This window comes from Cyprinodon variegatus, unplaced genomic scaffold (genome assembly GCF_000732505.1).
Source record: "Cyprinodon variegatus isolate N-32 unplaced genomic scaffold, C_variegatus-1.0 Scaffold338, whole genome shotgun sequence".
Lineage (NCBI taxonomy): Eukaryota > Metazoa > Chordata > Actinopteri > Cyprinodontiformes > Cyprinodontidae > Cyprinodon > Cyprinodon variegatus.
In genome coordinates, this window is record NW_015150791.1 from 309,422 (window position 1) to 332,946 (window position 23,525).

General features: G+C 37.0%; 1 protein-coding gene across 2 annotated transcripts in view; it reads left to right on the forward strand.

The window, feature by feature from the left end:
* The window catches only part of ca10 (carbonic anhydrase X), a 348,187-nt gene that overhangs the window by 288,467 nt on the left and 36,195 nt on the right, over positions 1–23,525 (forward strand). For both annotated transcript variants that reach the window (XM_015385412.1, XM_015385413.1), the window contains exon 4: positions 5,674–5,859. In XM_015385412.1, the coding sequence (XP_015240898.1) occupies positions 5,674–5,859 (186 nt within the window). The remainder of the gene's footprint in view (positions 1–5,673; positions 5,860–23,525) is intronic.

The window sequence follows — 23,525 nt, forward strand, 5'->3', positions numbered from 1 at the left end:
AGCGTGACTGATAATTACTGTTGCAAAACCGTGGCTAAACAAAGTTTAACACAAGTCATATTCATTAATTTCTGAAGCGTGGCTGCCTCTAGCTGGCTAAATTTAGTTAAATGTGATCTTTTAGCCCCTACACTTTAAATTTAACTTTAATTGTAAAGAATTTTTATGAGTTCAGTCTCTCTTCTGAAATTGGTTTCGTGCTCCAGCGGAGTTTTCTTTGCATCTTCAATCATCATATAATCATTTGCATATGCAAGGTTGCGTTGTACACTGTGAGCTGCAGAAAGCATTGCTCCTAAATAGAGCATAGTCACCCACATAGTGCTCCTTTGTGCCGGGCAGCTGAGAGTACCGTTACAAGAGATTATTGATCCAGGGGAGGTGGGGATGGCCAATTAGGAAAAAGTGCAGCTTTGTCTGGAACATGCTCTTGTAGCCGCCGTTCCACATGTCAGTTTCACTGTTACACACTAAACACGATTACTTCTCATTGCCTCTGCTGTTGAACAGACTTTCCCATTAGCTAGAAGGAGACAACCAACAGCCATCCTGCCTAACTGCAATGTTCCTGCTAACAGCACATACTGGCTGGGAAAATTATTCCCCGCTGACATTAGATCACATCTCTAATGCATGTTTTATTGTTTAAAATGTCTGTGAAGGCTAAGCCAAGGAAGAGTAAGTTGTTACTCTCAGTATGTTATTGCTTACAAGAAGCTAATTGTTTCTGTTCACAATATTACAAGCATTATTAAAAGCAACATGGTAACTGTTAAATTTTCTTTCAATTTTAGTCAGGCAGGTACAAAATGAGCTGTCTTCTGTGTTTCTTAGTCTTTGTGTCTGTTTTTACACAGCACTGCATTTTTTAAATTGGTCCTTTTTCCTGGAAAGCATGATGGTAAACCCACCAATGTCATTGGGTGCAAAGAGGAAGAGTGGTGTTATTGATTGTCAAATTAATCCAATAGCAAATAACAAAATTTCCTAGTAACTATTTTTGAGCATTTAAAGTTGATTTATCATGAAGCCTGGGTGTTAATTTAAACTGGGACTCATACTCGCTATCAATGGCTTCATCATGTGCCTCTGCACCAGACTATCAGCACAGTGGCACACATTTATCATTCAGGACTTTGCTGTTAAGCCTCCAGATTCAAGGACATCCTAACCATATTGCCCCTCTTTATCCCAATGATCAAACAGAGACCTGGAAGCTTCATAGTTCCATCTTGTTTTTTTTCTGTTTTTTTTTTTCTTTTTTTGTTTTCCCCCCTAGTTATGGGGTTGGCTGTATTAACCAAAGATACCTTCTTTCTAGAGCTGAACCGTGACCCTCCTCCACCCATTCACCTTCATTACACATGTTTCTCTAAAGCCCACCTCATTCTTCAATCTCCAGCACCAGTGTAAGATTACAGGGGTGAGGGTGGGGGAAGTCTGTATTCTATATCTACCTCCTCAAGCACTAAAGACCTATTTATTTCTTCATGTCATAAACTTTTTAATTGTTGCTTTTTTCTCCATGTGAGATTGTCCAGTTTGATATAACACTGTGCCTTATTTCGTTATCCAAAAGACATTTGAACATTTAGTTCTTATTACTTATTTTTTTAACATATCTATATAAATATATATGTATATATATTTGTTTTTTATTACTTAACTTCTTATTAAATCTTAATACTGATTTAATTGTAAATGGGGACCTCTAATAGTGGTTTGCTAAATACCCACATTAATTGATTGCAACACATTGACTACTTTTGCTGTCAGAATAAAACTTGCAGAAGAATGTTGGAATGATAATATATATATATATATATTTTTTTTTTCATTTGTTTTATGCCTTCCACATCTGTTTGCATTGTAACCAAAGTACCAGAATCAGAATAAAGTTTATTGCCAAGTAGGTTTGCACTTACAAGAAATTTGACTTGGTGTTGATGGTGCAGACAAAGTAGATGTATATATGTACAGAATACAGAATGTACTGTATAGCTACGTACAACATAAAACATGCAATATACTATATGCAACATATAGTACATAGATATATACTATATACATACTAGACAGCATATTAATGTAACGCAGAAGATATGGAGATGCTACATTGGTGTAGTTTGTAGGTTCTGAACGGGGGAGGGAAAGAGACATTGTCATTGTCAAGGTGGTCTCTGGGCCTTGTTGATAAAGCTGGTAGCAGATGGGAAGAAACTGTTCTTGTGGCATGAGGTTTTGGTCCTGGTGGAATGCATCCTCCTTGAACGCTGTTGCTCTTGAAGTCTCAGCCTGTCTATTATTATAAACACAACTAGCTTTCACCTTACACAGCAGCAGTAGGTCTCCATTCCGTCTAGGTCAGAGGTTGGCAATTCCAGGTTCTAATGGTTGATATCCTGCAACTTTTAAATCTAGCTTTGGTTCAACACACCTGAATCCAGTAATTGGATGATTAATAGGACTCTGGAGGAACTGACATACTGAGGAGGTAAATCAGACATTTTATTCTGGGATGTTGGACCAAAGATGGATCTAAAAGTTGCAAGATACCGGCCCGTGGGAACTGGAAATACCCACCCCTGGTCAAGATCTATGGTTTTTGTTATACCTGTTGTGCATACAGTACATCCAACAAGGAAGATTCAGGATGGAAAAGTTATATGTAGAACAGCATAACCAAAAGTCTGAAATCCTGCAAAAAGATTTGTACCAACCATGGTTGAAGGTCCCACCAGTTATGTGAAGAGTATGATATATGTTTGGCAAACTCTGAAAAATGCCATAGAATATTAAGGTCCAAGGCTAACAGGTGATGGCAAACCAACCAAACCCTTTGGTCCACAAGGTAAAAAGAAGGCATATTTGGTCAAAAAGGCAATCCCAATATTTAGAAAAAGAACAACTAAGATGAAACCATGAAGCTCTCAGGTCTATGTTGTAGGCTGCTGGATGTGGTATAGAATCAAATGTTTAAAGAGGGCCATTATGATTTGCTTGCCGATAGTGATATTTTAGCAGCCGAAAATAGCACTGTTCAACAACAGTTCACATGCACCTTCATGGAACTTTTCTGTGAAAAATGTCATTTAATAACCAGACTGAACTCAAATTGTTGTAAGAAAAAAAAGAAGGTCAAAAGGTCATTTGCATAGAGAAATACTTTCCTAAATGATTTAACTGCGGCAGCAAATTAGATCTTCAACAGTCAGATGTTATGTAACGGGTTTGGACTTTTACAGCAGAATATTAATGGCTTCTCTTATAAAGTCCTTCATTGCCAGACATTTTATCCCTCTGGATTTTGAAAACAAAGCACCAAGCACTTCTGCCTGATGAATAATAGGCCCCAAAAAAGGAGTAGCCTTTGACAGAGAGGCTAGATTTATTTGGCCTTTTCCAGGGTCTCACTTTGCTCCTTTTAATTCACCAGGGAACACAAAAAGGCTCAGTCTTCTGTAACTTTGCTTCATCTCCCTCATTGGGCACTATACTCAACACACCTTTCTCCTTCTGCACACTTTACTTATCTCTCTTTACATCACTCCCTCCTACTCTCACTAAATCCTTTCAAATCATTGATTTTCCAGAGCGTCTATAAAATATTTACAAAGTGTGGGCAGACTTCTTTTTTGAGGACTTTAAAGAAGGGAAGGAGAGATCATTTTGAAAGGCTATGGTATAAGGAGAGAAGGAACAGGGTGGAGGAAAAGCAAAGAGGCACAAAAGGGCACCTAGGTCCATCCAAAGCTGTGGCTTGAATAGCAATGCTTACCTTCAAATAGCTGATGATTATGAATAAATAAACATGCCTTCTATGATAATGAATATTTCTTGTGATGTTTTGAGTATGACCTTTTTTTACTTATTTCTCTATAGATTTTTATTTTTTTTCACTCTCTATACTAGCTCAGCACTTGGAACTAACTAGCTCTGTTGATGTTACAAAGTCAAAAATTAAAGTCCACTGAGTGGCTGCATAAACAATAACATTACCTTCATGAAAATATAGGAACAGTTTTAATCTCTACTTTTAAAGTTCAGACATCAGACAGAAAGAATATCAATTTTATCAGACAAAGAAAACATCACAAACAGTATTCAGATATAAATATTCAATTGATCAAAGCTTGATGAGGAGAGTAATTATGATCCGAGCCAAAGTTTTTGGTTCACTGTGCAAGTATTTTTTTTTTCCATTCCAAAACTCCATCCATGTATTTTCTTTACCAGTGGGGGACTTGAAATCTTGCAGTCTGAAAATGACTTTGTTTAGTAGTGCAAGCCAGTTTGGTCTACTTATTATTTATGCTCAGTTGAACAACAATATTTCATTTGGAAATATTCATTTATCACCACAGCCTGACAGGGCTAGTATGGAGAGGTAAAAATACCCAATCAAGAAGTATTTTATTAAAAAATAAATAGATTGTTTTGTACCCTTGATGCTTGTAGGAGAAACAACAACCATTTTTAAACCATGGCTGAAAAAGGTAGGCCTTACTCTACAACAAATCATTTTTATTAATAGCCTTAAATAAAACTGCAGGGTTAAGCTAACAAAGTTGAATAGAGCAACAAATGGCCATGTTAAAAAGAATACCCAATGACGCAAAAATTATTATGGCATTGTTTTTATTAGTGAGCTATTTTATTTTAGTTTAAACGTACTTAATATGGGTTCCTTGAAGTATTTTCAGTAATACCTGGCTTATCTATAGCAGAAAGATTGTAAAGCATTTGATTTGTTGGCAGGTAAACACATATTTTAGTGATGGAACTTAACTTATGTTTATATTTGTGTTTATTAGGAGACATAAATGTTCTATCAGAGAATGAAATTGAAGACTACATTTAAAATGTACTGTTTATTTTTGTTCAATATGATTCTTTGACTTGTTTCTATTCTCTTTACGCATAAAGTCCTGACTTTATGGGTGCTGATGAGATGAATTTCATCCATTCATCCATTCATCCATTCGTTGTCCCTGCTTATTCCGTCAGGGTCATGGATGGGCCGATGCCTATATCGGCCAGTCTATGGATGAGTGGAGAGGTGCACCCTGGACAAGTGACCAGTCTGTCACAGGGCAGATTTATTCATTCTTTTTAACTAAATTGGCACTACAGAGTGATTGAAATCTGCTCTCCAACAATTTCCAAAAACATTAATTTGTGGTGTGAGAGAGACACTCTTAATGAACCCGATCTGGATGGTTACCTAGATATTATTGTTTCTGGCATGAGTGAATTGGTATCCAAGAATAGACCCATTTTAGGAGGAAATACAATCTTAAAATCCATGATGGATGGATGGATGGATGGATGGATGGATGGATGGATGGATGGATGGATGGATGGATGGATGGATGGATGGATGGATGGATGGATAATTTTGCTGCTGTCCTGTGTAGCTTTATTATATTGTTCTATTGTTGTTTTGGACTGGTTTAAACTGAATGGTGACTGAGGGTGGAATTGTTTTGCTGCAACCACATCTTCAAGGAAAATATCCAATCCCAAAATAGACCTTCAAAAATATAGTTTCCTCCACTGAACTTACATAATGTGAATAATTGCATTCTATTTATACCATGCTGTAGGCATTGTTAAAAGGGGATGTTGCCATGCAAGACTGTAATCAGCAACTCTAAACCTGTTTTACTCCAGGTGGGAGGGACAATGTACAACACTGGCCGTCATGTCTCTCTGCGACTCGAAAAGGAGCATCTGGTTAACATCTCCGGGGGCCCAATGACATACAGCCATCGTCTGGAGGAGATTCGACTACACTTCGGCAGTGAGGACGGCCAGGGCTCTGAACACTTGCTCAACGGACAGGCTTTTTCTGGAGAGGTGTGTGAATGCTGTTTTCTTTTTTTGCATTCAAAATGTTGGAATTGGAATTAGAAATTGTCAATGCAATGAGAATACTCTAGAGAAGAGTTCCTCACTTGAGATCTACTAAGTCTGGTGTCCTGCACTTTTTAGATATGTCTATTTCAACAAAGCTGATTTAAATAATAAGCTGATTTGCCGGACTCTGGACAAATTGACTACATGCTGATGGGGTCGTTCAGCTACTTGATAAATATGAGAAAGCAGAGACACATCTAAAAAGTGCAGGATACTGGACCTGGAATACCACAACTGAGTAGCTCTGCTCTAGAGAATCCAGTCGGACTGACAAGAAGATGCTTACCATAAATAGTGGACCCTTGCTCTGAAGAGCAGGATCTGCAATTTTACTGACTTTTAAACTTTGGTATGCATGGGTGTAGAAAACCTTCCTGTGCCTATATTTAGCAAGCTGGAAAGCTGTTTTTCAATTTAACTCATTATCCGTTACACAAGAATGAGCAATGTAGGTAGTGCCTAAATGTAGTCATAACATTATGGCCAATAAGGAGTAAGAAAGTAAAGAACACTGATCATAAGTTTCTCCTGGCAGAAAAAGAATATGTTAGACTTTATAATGAGATTTTTATCCTAAAAATTGATCTCTTAGACATTAAAATTGGGCGAAGCAGAAATTTAAGTCTGAATGAAAGGCTTCAAAATGCACTGTACTACAGTATAGTCATGATGCATCATATGCTTGAGAAGTGTTAACAATGGGCAAATGGATGCCACAACCAGAGAATGGAACAAGTTTGCCTGTATTTATTCTTTTATCTAAGTATTGCTTTAGACCAAACGTGACCTTTCTAGAATGTTATCGCCCAGATCTCAATCCAGTCGAGTGTCAGTGAAATGTGTTGGTATACAAAGGGGGTCCTCATTGCACTTACAGGACTTAAATGATCTAGTGCCTTAGTGGCAGATATCTCAGGGCTCAATCAGGGCTCTTTCACTTTTGATGTGCCGTTTCCTAGTCAAGCTCTTAACCTCACTACTATGGACTATGATGACACCAGGGAGAAAATAACCCTTGGAGAAATGAATATTTCTGGGTTTCCTTTTTAGTAACATATATTTTGCCTTTACATATCCCAGCTATTTATAGTAGGTTATATAGAATTAGTGTTCGTTAAAACCTTTTTATAGCTCTCACAAAATATAAAATCCTTACCAATTACCATTAGCTTTTGTTAGAAATAACATGTTTGTTTGTTTTTTTATTTTTTTTTTAAGCCATGTAATTAGTATTGACCAAAAGCCATTTTTACCATTGTCAGTAGCATCACCACTGAAAAAGCTGTCATTTGGAAATATGGAAGAGTATATAATTGGTGTGTATTTTTTAGTCTCAATTTTACACACTTTTCAAAATTAAACAGGAAAGTGCTTGATTATTAAGAGTTTATAATCATAAATAAGCTTAATAAGAGTTTAGAATCATTCTGTTTTTGTTTGTTTTTGTAATTTTAACTGGATATGGATTAATCAGCATTCAGAGCCATTTCATATTAAGAGGTTTTCACTCAGTGACCCGGACAGCTTACTATAAAGTCTGCTCTCTTGCAGAATATGCAGAAGGGGAATTCCTGATTTTCACTTTATAACCCCAGACTTCAGCTGTAGTTATACAGTAGTAAAGTGATCCAAACCAAAAACTGTAACAGCTGAAGTTTAAAATCACAAAAACGTTTTGGAAGCTAGATCTAAGTTGAATTATTATGGAAAGACGGTTTATGCTCCAAAACCCTCTAATATGACTGAATAAAGCAATTTTGCAAATAAAAGTGAGCCAGATAAAATATTCAGTGCCAGCCGTCAGATATTACTTGATACCCATAGTTGTTACTAATGTTGGCACAACCAGTTATCAGATTTAGGAAGTATTTACTTTTTAACGTAGCCTTCGGTTGGTTGGGATATATTTTTGCCATCAGATTATCCCTGTTTGATATTTTTTCATTTGAACTGAAAATATTTATGTGAGACAAGACTGAATGTGAAAGGGGACAAAAACCTTCTTTCATGAGCCTGTACTGTGATAGAAATTGTCCATGACTAAATGTCTTCAGCAATTTTTTTATTTTATTTTTTTTTTGGTTTGCTCTGCTACGCTCAAGCTTCAGTGGATGTTGCAGTTCATGGTCCATTTTAGTCATCTGCCAAGCTTGCTTTTACCCCACTTCTTGCAATTTCATGTAATTTTCTTCAACTCAAAATGATACAGGCAGCCCCTCTTTGGAGTAACTTGAATTACAACCAGTGAAGTCAAGCTAAATTGAATGTGGAGGGATCCTTAGAGAGCCAAGACCTGTACTCAGTTCATTTCAGCGCCCCGACTGCAAGGTGTCATTCAGAATTTGTTGGGCTTTAACAAACATTTTGTGGTAAAACCAGAGGTTATTTGGTATTATTACACCCATCAATATATATAAAAAAATTTGATGTCTATTAAAATTTGTGGCAGATTTTAAAGATCTGAACAGATATTGAATAAATGTAGAAAAAAGAGTATGTGATTCTTCCTATTTATATAGGGATATGTGTGATATCTGATACATCTACAATAGCATGATAATTCGATATATATTTACTTGGCTAGAGTTTTAGGCACTCTTGTTTTTTTTCCATCTGGGGTTGGATTTTTGTTGGGGTCTGATGTCCATCATCAACCCCACATTTTGCCTATAGACTACTGGGACCCTGACAAAAAGGCAGCAGAAGATAAATGGATGGCACTTAACATTTGGTAAATTCCCTTTAATTTTTATTTTTATGTTTTAAGTCACTCTGAATCAAGCCGACTGAATTGGAGGGAAGAATTAGACCAAAGACTACTCCAACACCAGTGTTTGACCTGTGCACTTCTAGAAGGTCAAAAATGATCAGAGGCACACTTCTAAACCTTTTGGAAAGTCTTCCTGAAAAAACTGAAGTTATATCTTCAAAGCATTGACTGACATTATATTAAACCCAATGGATTAGGAATGGGGTGTCACTCAAGTTTATATGCAGGTGAAGATAGACTACCTAATAATTGTGGCAATATAGTGCACATTGTGTTATATGACATGTTTTAGACACATCTAATTTCCTTCTCTTTAAAATTGCATCTTGTCGTCTCCTGTACATTTGTAACATTCTTAATTTAGGCACTTGCTAATGTGCTCCGTTTCACCTGATTCTGGTTGTCAAAGGTTTTTTGCAACACCTACAGCCTGCAGGGAGTCATATGACATTCTTAATGAGCTTTCACATCGTGGCAGCAATTTTTGCATCAGTGCTTTGGGCAGGAATAAAGTTGTCTTGGTGGTGACAGTTCAGCATTTAACTCTGTACACAGAGCTCCCTCACGGCACACACCTGAACTCACACTGCTGAGCTCTGGCATGCTCAATTTTTTTGACGAGTGAAACAATTAGCTTTCTTGGCTTTGATTGTTCAACAGACTCATGAGTCAGTCATGCCACTGCATTCCGCCTGCATCATTATATGAATAACCAATTTGTGTGGCAACAAAATAATTGCAGCCTTGACAGGCAAATTTATTATAATTAATGATAATCATTTATCCTCCCTTGGAGAGAGAGATATTCTAATACCAACAAAACATGTTTACTGTGTCCTTGGGAGGATGGAGAGCTCTGAAATCCAAGCCTAAAAGCATGTGTATCACCTCCCCTTCACCCCTTTCATGTTTTATTTCACCTCTGTCTTTGCTTCCTGACTTACTCTGTAAGGGTGAACTTTGTGTTTGAGGACTGCAGAGCCAGAGAAAAAAGATTTCACAGATATGTAGAGCTAAAATGTGAGGTTTTATGGAGTGTCCTCTAGGCCGGTAGAAATAAGGGGGAAAGGTTATGTTGACAGCAGATTTCCATTTTCAAATGGATATGTGGGACAAATCCAACTTCAAAATATTCACTGTTATACCTTACAACAATTATAATGCAGCTTGAAATCTGGGACATAAAGAGAAAATAGTGCTGCCAGTGTTTGCCCTGGACCTTTCCTTTCAGGTTACCATAACTTGCTTAAAACTTGCATTTCTTTTTACCAAGATACAAACATTATACCAAGGCCACAACATTGAATGATACAGAAACAGAATTTTCTATTATTAAGTGATTATGCTTGGCTTGCTGGGGATCAAATAAGATAAGATAAATAAGATTTTTATAAAAAATAAATAAAACACACACACACACACACACACACACACACAGTAAGTAGAAAATCATTGCTTATTTGCAAACATCCCATCAATACACAAAATTTTAAGAAAATTCTTTTTTAAATCTACACTCTTTAAATTACTATATTATCGTTTTTTTTAAAGAGACACACTTCTCATCTATTTAACCAACTTTGTTTCCAATTCTAATAGGAAAAAAACTTTGTTAAAATAAATGTAAAAACAGTTTGCCAAGGGTAGAAGTAATTTAGACTTACCTGCTTCTTAAATAATTATAAAAGAACTGGTACAATTTAAGAAAGGTATTTTTTGTCTTTTTACATCCTTCTTTAAATAGTCTACTGTCTGTCTTCTAGTTACAGTATTGTTTTAACTTTCTGATTTTCTTTCTCTTTTTCTTTCTAGTCTTTTAATTCATTTTTCTTCATATTATTTAATCCAGTATGTAAGTCTGCTGTCTTATATCCACATGTTTTGCCCCTGCAGTGCCTAAATTTCTCAATTGTTGGGGAAAGGTATGCTCATAAAAGGTATTTATATTCTATTCTACTTGAATGAGCATAGGCATAAATAAGAGGACATTTTCAAGCCACTATTTGGAGATGTTCTGCGTTCCTTAATTGGTGTTTTGCAAAGATCGTGATCAGATGGGATTTGACTTAGACTCACTGCCATTAAACCTCTGAGATACTAATAAATAGTCAAAGTCAGTTTGGATTAAGGAGCGCCAATAGAGCGATGGTCATTTTCTTATCTCTGAATGTCAATTTTACTGATATGAGTGCACAAGTCGAGAGACTTAGCAGGTTTTTGAGTAAAGTTAGGAGATGAGAAAGAACCATTTCATCCTTTGGCTTTTAGTTATATAATTAAATCATTACAAAAATTCAAACTTAATATTTAGCACATCTTCTTCTACTTAGGTTTTATTTTCTGAAGCAAATATTAAATTCTTAAAGGGATTTACCCTGATATTTACTCTATGAGAGTGATTTGTTTGCCTAACTGAGTGCATTACAGTGTAGCCGAAGTGAGCAATGACATTTTCCTTTAGGGCAGAAGTACAAGTGTTTAAATCTTTTGCGTGAGGTTTATAAGTGTTGTCAACTGAACTAAGCTTTAAACTTTCGATGCACTCAGCCGGTGAGGGAAAGTCTAGGAAGACCTTGGCTAAAAGCTGTAAACTTTAAAGGTCTGCCAAAAGTGCCACACACTGGCCAAAAGTTTGATCAATATAATTTATTACATTTTAACTGTGAAATGTTGATGATGTTTCAAATTCCCCTTCAACCAGTTTTGGGTCCCAAAGCCATGTAATAGAGGTCATGTATATCTGAAATATACACTTCCACTGCAGCTGTACCCAACCTTTTTCTTCACAGCTGATTTGCAAAGTTTGCTAAATAATAACTGAGTATAAAGGCTGAAGTTTAAAATGAGAAGGCATGAGATGTAAGGCAAAAGATGTATCACTAAAAGTTGTATTTTATGCTAAGAACAGTGCACACCTCCAACTTTTTTCTTTCTGAATAGAAAGTATCCTTGATTTATGTCACGGTTCTGTCCCATAGATAAATCCCCACACAAGTTTAGTTACTTTACACTCCAATAAGATGTTCCTGATTCCCAGCTCTTGTTTTTCTCTATTCGCAGATTGAAAGGTGGCTATACATGCCCTTGAAACATGAACAAGAAGAGCAATATCAAAACTTTTGAAAGCTGAATATCCTTCTGAAATGGCAACATGTGGGAGTGATGGTGAACTGGTTGGTTTGTGTGCATATACACGTGTGTGTGTGTGTGTGTGTGTGCGTGTGCATGGCCTACAAGGCTGTGTGTGTATTTAGCGTATGCGTGTTTGTTTGGCTCTGCTCCCCTGAAGCTGCTTCACCGCCTAATCTGAAAATGAAACACCTTGCTCATCCTGCTAAAATATTCCAAATAATATTTCTCCACAAGGCTGACTTATGTTTTTGCACAGTGAGAGAACATTCAGCCACCTTTATTATCCTCTGATATAAGCAACAGAAGGAAAAGGGTTACAACGTAACAAAATCTTGGAAACTAGTATTTTTTTTAACCTATTTAATTGTATGGGTACTAAGTTTATCAAAGATTCATTGAAGATTCTTTGTTTTCCCTCTGCAGTGCTGCTGTTTGGTTGATTTTGTTACTTTGAGGAAACTTAGGACAGGTGATCAATCACAGGAAAGAATTTGTCCATTTAATCTTTCTGCCACTGCCGTGTTACAGTAAGGCCACACTTACTGCATCAGGATGTTTGCTGGAGTTGGTTTCAAGAAAGTACTTTTGGGTTTTTCCACCACTCATTTCTCTTGTTCCCCTTCGGCGACATTGGCAAGAATTTTCCTTTTTTGTAAAGAATCAAATAAAAGCTAGATCAAGCACCAGTTCTTGTTTTGCTTTTGATGAGTATGATTGAAAAACTCTATACTCTATTATACTGAAATTATGAATTACACAATTTATATTTAGTTTAATGGATTATCATCATAAATAAGGTACATATTTTTAGACAGTTTGTATTGCAGTTTTGTAACTTTACAAACTTATTGTAGGGCTTTTAAAAGGCGAAACATCTTGAATTATACTTTAGTTCCCCTACAAAAAATAAATAAATTGATAATAAAACTAATTCATTGCAATGCAATAATTTCAGCAGATCCAAATGTATTAAGACTGGCGTCCTTTGATAATAGTTTTATTAGACACAATTAAAATCCTCTATGGTTTGTAAATCTTTATCTACCTAGAGACACGGCCACTGTTCTGTGCTTTCAGGCCTAGCACTACAGCTGCACTATGCTGAATATCCATTTTGAGAATGATCCCAAAGCAGGGGTAAGAATATTTTGAAGACATCTTGCTGGAAATTCCTATGAATTGTGAAGACTAGTGACAAATTCAGGTTTAATAATACCTGATTCAAAGATGCATTTGGTATCCTTAAAACTTTTTTTCTGAGTTTGTTCCTGCAATACCAAGAAAATATAGTGCCCATATTCATGTAGATTTAACATCTATCTGTTGCTCCTGCTTTATAATTGAGCCTTTGGCCATCTTGTACTCCAAGTATTCTTGCAAATCCTAGAGTTTAGCAAGTCTTTGTGATTTGTGTTATCTGTCATTTGTTTGGTGTACTGGGAGTGATGAGAGCAAACCTACAAAGGAACCAGATTCAAAATAAATACACATCAACCGCAACTGAAAGCACACAGAAATGCATTTACTTAATACAATATATTACAGTCACGGATTTAATAGGTAATCTAGGTTATATTCGAAAAACTAATATTACATCTTTAATCCACATATCTTTTGCAGTACAGACATAATAAGGTGACATAAATTTGAAACAAAGCAAAGAGAAGTGATGGACGACATACTAAACATTTTGCACAGCATTCCGATGCTTCACTCCTTTTTTTTTTCCATGAGGGTTATACATCAGAACCTGTGTAGGTTAATCTGTTTGCCAAAGTCTCCACTTCTGACTCCTGCCAAATCCTGTTAGCACATATCCTCATCGTTTGCCCTACTGATGGTGGGACTATCCGAGATGAACATCTTTTATTTGGGCTCAGTGCGGTCTGATCCAACTGGAATTAACACAACCACCAGGCACTAGCCCCAGGTCTGGCTCCACTGTGAGGTCAAGGCTCAGGTTTACCCAGCAACATCATGTCTTGTAATGAAGACAGAGCTGAGCAAAAAAGAAGAGCTCTAATTTTACCTGTTAGTCTACAGGTGATGACCAAAAGATTAAGATCCTAGATACAAGGGTGGCAGGGAACTCCTTTAGAGATAGGGTGAGGAACTCTGCCATCCAGGAGAGGTCAGTTCAAAAGTAAAAGAACTGGTGCTTGATCCAGCTTTTATTGGATTCTTTAGAAAAAAAGGAAAATTCTTGCCAATGTCGCCAAAGGGGAACAAGAGAAATGAGTGGTGGAAAAACCCCATCCAAAAGAGTCAGTTCACGTGGTACCAGTTGAGGGGGTACTAGTTGAGGGGGTACCATCTGTACTAGATGCCTTCTGGATGCCTCCCTTGGGAAATTTTCTAGACATTTCTTCCTAGGAGGAGGCCCAGGCCACAGCCCAATGTCTCTCAGGTGGCCTTGGAACATCTTGGGCTTCCCCCAGAGGAGCTGCAGGAGGTGTCTGAGCATCTCTGCTGCCCCCATGATCCAGACCTGGACAATCAGAAGGTGACAAGTATAAGTATGGGTATGCATCAGGCTCCATGGTGGTGCAAAGAAGTTAGTTAGATGAAGAAACACCTTGGTTTCACATCTAGGCTAGGGTCTTACTGTCAGCACCACATTGGCAGACCTCTATTTGTTAAAAAGGGGTTGGTTTAGAGGTATGATGTGAACTAACAATTTCAAGGTTGCACGGTGGTGCAGTATGTAACACAGTTGCCTTGCATCAAGAAGATTCTGGGTTCAATTCCAAGCATGGGGTCTTTCTGCATGGAGTTTGCATGTTCTCACTGTGCATGCATGGGTTCTCTCCATATACTCCAGCTTCCTTCCATGGTCTAAAATAATTACTTTTAGGTTAATTGGTGTCTCTAAATTGTGCTTACGTATGCGTGTATCCCAAACCGGCCACTAAACAGTGACCCTAAGCACTAACCCTCCATTTGCGCTTTTCCACAGAGGGTCCGCCACATTAAAGGCCATCCCAAACCACGTAGTGGGTAGGGCGAGTCTGCATCAATGCAAATCTTGTTGCAACTTCATCACAATGACAGAAAATCTGTTAGGTATATGAAAAAAAAAAAAACATAAAAGGGAAGATCCTCATCGAAATTGTTTTATCTGACCATACATATTTGTTTTAAGAAAGGGGCAAATGTTAAAATTTTTGGAACCCTGTGCCACAGAGCTACAACCATGCACTAGAGGTAATCACTGTGTTGCCATATGCCATGCTTTCCTTTCCTGTGGGAGGGAAGAAGTCTTCCCATTCTCAGTTATACCCCCCCACCTTCAATCAAGGTGCCATCCACAGCCGCGATTGTGACGTCATTGCAAGTGCATTTGATAGTTAAGGGTTAGTGCTTAGGGGTCAGTTTGGGACTCAGTATATGTCTTAGTGCATCTCTGTGTTCACCTGCAACAGACTTATCACCTGTCCAGGGTGTTCCCCGTATTTTGCCTATATACTGCCGGAATAGGCACTAGCCCACCACGACATTGATATTGGATGGATGGAAGGTTAGTCTTGCGTAAATATTAAGGTTAAGGATAAATTAAGTACCTGAAATGAATGTCAGGCAATGTAACAATTGAGGAGGATTTTCTGTCCTTTTTGTTGCCATTTTGACTTTTGATTAAGTTGCAACCTGTCAACTGTGCATGGGCCCTCCAACTGAGATGCTTAGCTGGAGCCCCCACCAACCGCAACTGTACATGGACTAAACTAATACAGGAAACTATTAGATGTATGAGTGTGAATTGAAGTTTACACCCCTTAAACATCAAATATATTCCAACAAGTATCCTCACAGAATGAAAGACTCCTTTTCACTGCTAAAGAAACAATCCAGCTATATTTAATTCAAATCCTGTCAAGTGTCTCAGAAGGATTCGCCACAGGCAGCTGCTACAAAAATTTAAAATCCCCATCAATCACGGAGAAACATCTCTTGTGTGTCCTCTTTCTAGCAGAGCCATACAGATGGAAAATCGCATTGAGCTAATATTGCTGCGGCAGATTATCATCACAGAGATGTTGCTGTGGAAGCTCATTCCATTTTATTTTCTCTTCCTCTAATTATCATTAATCACTATTATAGGGCACATTTCGCCCACGTCTTGTCTGGGGTATCTTAATTTCTGAGAAACTTGGATTAATCTCAGATCAGAACATCAGTGTCTGGTTAATTTTTCTCAAGAAATGCCAACTGAAATAAATATTAATGAAAACAAAATATTCAAATTAGAAGATTATCAGTAAATGTGAACTACATTTCTTCAACTAATGGATCAAAAGAGGATTCTGTCTGTCTCAGTCATATCAGAAAAGCAGTTCGCTGAAGCAGAAAATGCATAATCTGCCTGTCATTGGTCATAGTGGCGACAGTGGAGGTCCGTTTGTTGGTTTTTATGGGTCCATGCTTCAGTTAATCTGAGGGAGGGTTGCAGAAAGATGAAAGCTGGGATGAAGAGTGTCATTTCCCAACATTTATACGCAGCACTGAACACCTTCCCTCTGCTATCGACTTGCTGTCTTCATATTTCCGTATCCCTTGAGGCCAATCCAGCCATCATGCCATAAAGAGGCTGCCACGACCCTTAGAAACAATTTGCCTTCAATCCCCAGAAGCATCAGAGATCTCTGTCCAAGGAACCCTTAACACCCAATTTAGCTTTGCCGTAAGCCCCTTCAGTTTAGTAAAGCTTGGCTTGTTAATGCGACAAAACCCCTTAACTCTTTACTAGGACAGTATACCATTGAAAATAAGGCAATAAGGTTGCCCTGAATTTAACTTGAAGATATAAAAGATAGAATATATAGTAGAATTTTTTAATATTAGATATTTTCGATTGTTTGTTTTTCCAGTTTAAAACCAGAAATAACTAAGCTGATACAACTCAAATATACACTACCATGTTAAAACATTTCCTGAGCATGTCAGTGTCCATAGCTTAAATATAACATTACACAGACACCCATGTCTTTCAAGAACTTGGCTTGAAAACCCAAGTGTATCTTGCCACATTACAAAGTGAGAAGGGCAGTAGGTGAGATCTGAAAGAAATCTCCAAAGTTTAGCCATAATTAGATAAAGAAAAGCGACATTCATATTTTCTTCTTTTCTGATGATGGTTTAACTCTTATTCAAAAGATATCTTCGGTCCTTACCACCGGTTTAAAGTTCCTAGCTTATTAACTTTTGCATTTCTAGGCATCTCAAGATCATAAAGCCTTTGTATGTTCAGTCCACAGCCAAAAGAGCGTAATGAGAGTCAAAAAAGGTCATTTGTAAGAGGTCTAAATAAAGCCGTTTGTATCAAACATTAAAAAGCTATCACAGGACAAAGGAGGTGGATTAACCTTTCATTTATCTAATACATAATATTTTAAAAAGTATTACTTTATACACTACGGGCTACTACAGCCATTTCTATCTTGAAACAGGTGACCAAACCAACTCATGTTAGGTCTTATAAGGAAACATTGCACTAGTTACAACAACCCAAATGACTTGTAAGGCTGACAGGTTGTTCAAAGACTTGTATTATTTTTTCAACAGATGTGTTCTAACCTTACATAAGACTGACGGGTCGATATAGCTCAATTAGAATTCTACACAGTATCCATCTGGAAAGTCTCCTATGAAAAGTGTTCACAAAAGGGAAGGACATTGAGTAAAATTCTTCGAGGTGATGATTAAATCAAGTGGCACATGTTGAGCTTTATCAGGAGTAGCAGTTGTGACGCATCACATTTTTGATTTGCTTCTCACGTAGCAGTTTACTGATCAAACTCTTACAAAATCTAGTCTGGACTAACAAGTAAACAGCTTTTCAATTGAAAAATAAACAAATTGTTTCCTTTTCAAAAATAAATAGTGGGTATTCAAGCTAAAACCCTTGCAACCATATTTGTTTTGCCTAGGCTTTCAGCCTCTGATGGCGGCCTTGACGTCATACTCGTCACTGCATTTCATTAGTCCAAAACATTTCTGTATCAAGGCTAGTGCATCAGTTGGCTTCTGGAAAGAATAACCTTTCTAGATTTTTAGAATTCACAAATCTCACAACAATTCATCTTGCACACATGGTAAGATTTGTTATGCTGAGGATCTGTTTCTCTAAGATTGAGTGAAACATGTTGAAGTGGATGGCATCCTTAAGTGTTAAACTTATCAGAATATTTGGAAATAAGCTTAAACATTCAAATTAAAGGGGTATTTACTCATTTGAAAAATCCAAAACAAATGACCATATCAACACAGAAAGATGTTCTTTCAGACTACTATTTGAATGCAGCCACCATCAGAATCTAGTCTGAACCTGTCTTGGTTCTAATGCAACCCATACACAAAAGGACAGTGTAGACACCACACAGTAGCACACTGTTTATGGAAGACTTTGACATCTCTGTGTTATTATTATAAGTTGCTGAGCAACAGGAGTACACAATTTTATATAATCATCACATGACAAAATTAAGAAAGGTGGAAAAAAAAAAAGAGCAGAACCTTTTTCCATGTGTGTTTGGTGGAGCAGTGACCACTGTAGTGGAGTCTATATGAATAAGTAGTCAGAGCCTGGATGATAACATAAGATAGGGATAAAATGCTACATGAATGCACAGAGCCTGGATGCTTTAAAAACTGTTGAATGTGTATCCCATTTAGTACCACAAATGAAAGTGGCGCTGTCTGGATTTTTTTTTTTAAAGATGGAAATATTGAAATTTTATCCATGTGAATGCCATGAAAAAGTAAAATATGGGTTACATATGGTAAAAAAAAAAAAAAAAAAAAAAAAAAGACAAAAAAATTGAATTTTTCTTCATAACCACATTGTCTTCTTAAACTAAAACACAGTATTTTCTGTGTTCAACAGAAGCAAGGTAAAAGGGGCTGTTATTGCTTAAATCAAAGACTATTTTTCAACACAATTCACAAGATAATGCTACAGCAGAAAGCTGAATTTATTTTCAACACTAGGCTTTCCCAGGTATAAAGTCACATAGTTCATTAATTTTCATACCCCAACTGCAGGATGAAATAAACTACAGTTGCATTAAATCCTTTTTAAGCGTAATGCAGTATGGTTCTTATCTCTTGGTTTTAGCTATCCCTCGACATCTCTCAATTTGTGACAAATACCCTCAGAGTCAGTCTGTAATTTTGTTCCTATACTTATTGCTCAATAAAACTCCTGAAGACTTTCATTTTCAACTAATTTTGTCATTTGTTTCACATTCTGTTCTGTAGAATTATTTTGCATGTGTTCAGCACATATCAGAATGCAGTGTTCTTGCTGAATCTGGATTGCCTGTACCTGCTAAATAGGCTGGGGCGTCACTAAATTCGGTCAAAGTTTGGTGCAAGAGAGGAACACTGTGATAAATGATGTAGTGCTGCGGGACACAGATCTGCCCCCCCCACCACCCCACTCTATAGCTATTCCTCTCTTTTCTTTCTTTAACTATTTCTGTATCCAATTACAATCTCTATTTCTTCCCTCCCTCTTTTCTTTTCTCTTTATTTGGCAAATGTTCTCATTTTTTTATGGCCCATACTAGCCATTTTATTGCCCAGCAGCAATCTTTACATAATTAGTAACTTGGGGAGTGCACAGAAATTCTTTAGGCTGCTTTTGACGTTCTCACCTAAAAAAAATAAAATACTAAATTAAATCAGCATAGGACCCCAATCACGTCCATGTTCGCCTTGATTGCGTTTATAGACGTTCTGTCGTTCTGCACTCCCCCAGCTGAGCTTTTCATCATTACTCTCTTCTTGCATTTGCTTATTTATATCTGCCTGTACAATATGTGCCGAGCTCTTTGCCAGCAAGGGAGGATGAGAAGATTATGGAGGTGAGAAATAAAAAGCTGGAAGCCGTTTAGGTGAGATCAGAAAATTATTACCATCTTTGTGTTTAAAATGATCATGTCTTACAATATTATGCTGCTGAAGGCCAGGGGCAATACAATGAACCTCGCAGGATAGACATACATTTTTTTCCATGCACAGGTAGTGAGGAATAACCTCATTTTTCATATCCTAACACTTTGCAGAGATTTGCTGTTAACTATTGATAAAAACAACAAACAGACACATATGTATATATTTACAGTAGGTCTACAACTGCATTATACTGTAGTATGTGAACATATAGTTTCCTGCTCAAGTTCAACGAGCAAATAATCTCAGGCAATCTTCCTTCTTACATCGTGTATGAAATAGGTGAAAACACCCTATCAAGTGTTGAAATGTGTAAAGAAGGAGGTTGTTCTTAGTGAGTCGGTAAATATAAGACAATGGACCCCTATCTATATTGACCACCTACTGCATGTCATGGTGAGTTGGAGGTTTGACAGGAGCTTGAACATTTAGTATCCGAAAAAGTTCAACAGAAGCAAAAATCCAAAAACATAAATCCACAAAAATTTGTACCAAGGAATACTCACAACTAGAGGGCAAAGAGATGAAGACACACCAGGAAACAGTAACTGAACAGGAGGAGAATATATGGGAGAGAGAAACAAAGACCAGGCTAATTAGAAAATTGGAAGCAGGTGTGAACAGAGGCAAGAAGGGAGCTAGGGAAAAGGAGACTCATACAAGATGGCAAAAATATCTACAAACTCAAATACAATCATAAATAACTAGAACACAAAAATGGAAATAAGACTAATGAAAACTCAGAAATAAAACTCAGAACATGATCAACTCAAATGGCTGTTACACTAATAGACTGAAAAGTCACGTTATGTAAGAATCACTGCTATGCAAGAAACACTTTTTGAATTTTATACATATCTGTGTTTGTGCCAAGGGAGTAATTGCCACATACTAATATTGTAGTGGTGTACCAAGTTATAATAAGAGAGCTTTCACATATGTAGTCTGAAATAAATGTGCCAAAAGACTCATGGTGAAATATTTAATTCTTGTTTAACCCACCTGGGTTTTGCATCATGAAGGTGAAATATTTTGTCTATCATTGCTTTTGTGTGCCAGCATGGGGTTATTGTTCAAAATATGCTGACTACTAATAAAATGAATAAAATAAGAGAAAGATCTACAACAATGCAAAACACACATTGTAGTAATGTCAAACAGAGGATAAAAGAACAAACCATTTTTTTATGTACGTATTTGCTAGAGCAAAAATGTATTTAAAACTAAGACACTAAGGTAAATAATTTAAAGGGTAAAGACTATAATGACAAAACCACTAAAGGGAGAAACAATCTATTAATGTGAAATACTATTAGGTTTTCAAGCTAGAGTTATCAAATTTACTGACTTCTGTTACTTTTTACAGTTGTCTGCAATTATTTAATCTGCGCTTCATCTTTAGAGCCTAGAATAGTGAGCAGATTTATATTTAGGCATAGTTTTCCAGCAGAAACTAAATTGTACTACTACTACATACACCTTCCATATATTAATCTGTTGTGAGTGAGCCATGACGTGTGGGTGGGCGATTTTTCAACAAGCTTTTGGTCAGTGCTAAGACACAGATCTGGGGTTAAAGCATTAGCTTAGTTTCAGTAAAAAGTAACTGTTATATACCATCTACCCTCCCACACATTAACGCTATATTGAAAATCCTTATAATTTTTTATACAAATCTAGTTTACAAACTCAACCAGACCCCAAACAAAGGCACATATGCAAAGCTCTCATTAAACAATCAGACAATGTCAAGTTTAAAAGCGACAAAGTTTCTGATGACAGTAGAAAACATTTAATTTATAAATGAAAAATGCCCTAATTCTCTGACTTTTTGTTGCAGCTATGATAAACAGAAGATGGAGAACAACAAAGATTGATTGCATGCAGTGACATTTTGGGGGCACAAATACCAAATTATCTGTAGTATGCAGGTGCCTAAAAGAGAGGCAAACAAATTTGAGAGAGAATTTAGCTGAAGTCAAAATTAAGAGGTAAAGAAGCAGAAAAAATGAAAAGAGAAAACTTCAAAAAAAAAAAAAAAAAAAGCCATATCTAAAAAGGAGAGACTGTTGAGGTTAAAATCAGCAAATTCTATCTAAAGATTGACCAAAAGTTTTTTTTTTAAATGTGGCAATGATAGGCACATTGTTCAGGAGTGCATGAAAGCACCAATGCTTGTGGGTCACTAATACTGTGATTTGACAGCACAGCTAAATTAATGGCAGAAGAAATATTTGCAATTAAAGAATCGCTTTGAAGCAATGGAGAGCACCCCTTAGAAACAAAATGCAGCAACTCAGCCAATCACTTGTGAAAAGCTCTCTGTAATGAACCTTATAGCCCCAAACTCTCAAAAGCATTAAGGGCCCAGATTGTAACAATTTAGGGGATAAAGTGTTAGAGCCTTATAGATTAGGGTTTCAGGTCACCAAAATCTCAAAGTTTTATCAGAAACCCTCATTTTACATCATCCTATCCATTGTTTACATTAAACCCTATTAGAACTCGAGGGTGAAGATGGCCAGGTGCTCCCTACCCTTTATCTCAGCGGATCTCCCAATGGATGTAATGGCAAGACTAGAGTAGATTGATACCCTACCCATTTTAGCTGCTGACATCTTAACTGCTTGAGCTTTCCTTTGGCTTTACAGGTTACCCCATATCAAGGGAATGGAAAGATGGGGTTACAAAGACACTCAATTCATTGTCAGATGTTTTGGCATTAAATTACACTGACTATGGCCACACCACAGAAGTTGAATAATCCATCCATAGTTAATCGATCTGACTTCACTTAAGGACTTCACTTTAAAGAGTTTAACAGTGTAAATGTGGAAAGACAAATAGATCCATAATAGTGGTTAGAAAAGTTTTAGCACCATCAAGTTTTGTGTCCATTACTGCAAGCCTCACAGTTAAGCCAGTAAATTCAGCTATGCATTGCCCAACCCAGAGCTCAAGTTGCTGGTAAAGATTCTCAGTCATCCAAGTCATAGTCATTCCAGAAAAAAAAAAAAACAATCCACTGGACTTGGTTTCCAAGTTTGAAGATGTTTCGCTTCCCAACCAGGAAGCATCTTCAGTTCAAAATGTAATTTACCGGTTTCAAGGTGGTTGTTCATTATTGATTGCAAATCTGGAAAAAAAATACCTGACAGTAGAAGGACAGGTTAAGAGAAATTGCCTTTGTGATACCAATATGATTTATACACAGAAGTTTAGCAGATTTCCCAAAGGAGTAGCAATGCTTCCTGCCTTTTTAAGATGGGAATGGAGAAGTGCATTGATGGAATGTCTTCAATGACTTCCATTTCTTTTTTCTTTGTTTTGTGTTTCTGCCATTTGTATTAAGTATATATAAGGACCCAGGGAGTTACAGTGACTCATTGGTTGAATGTTGGGAGTTTTCCTCCAGAACTTTCACTAGAAAAGCACACAAATCTTTGATTGAAACCCAGAGAAAATGTTGGGGAACAGAGCTTGGGACAAAGCATGGACACAGGGCTTGAATCTGTTCGTTAAATCAGAATCAGAAATACTTTAATAATCCCAGAGAGGAATTACTTTTGTTACACGCTCCAGTTACAGTTTTATATATATATATATTAGGGATGGGACGATTTATGAAAACGTGTAGCAGGGTGTAGCAGGGAAAAAAATCAGTTGTTGTGGAGAATTGTGTCGGACTGGCGAGTGGGAAAGAACAGGAGTTGGAAGACGCGCCAGCAGCACTTTATAGGTCTGCTGTATGGGA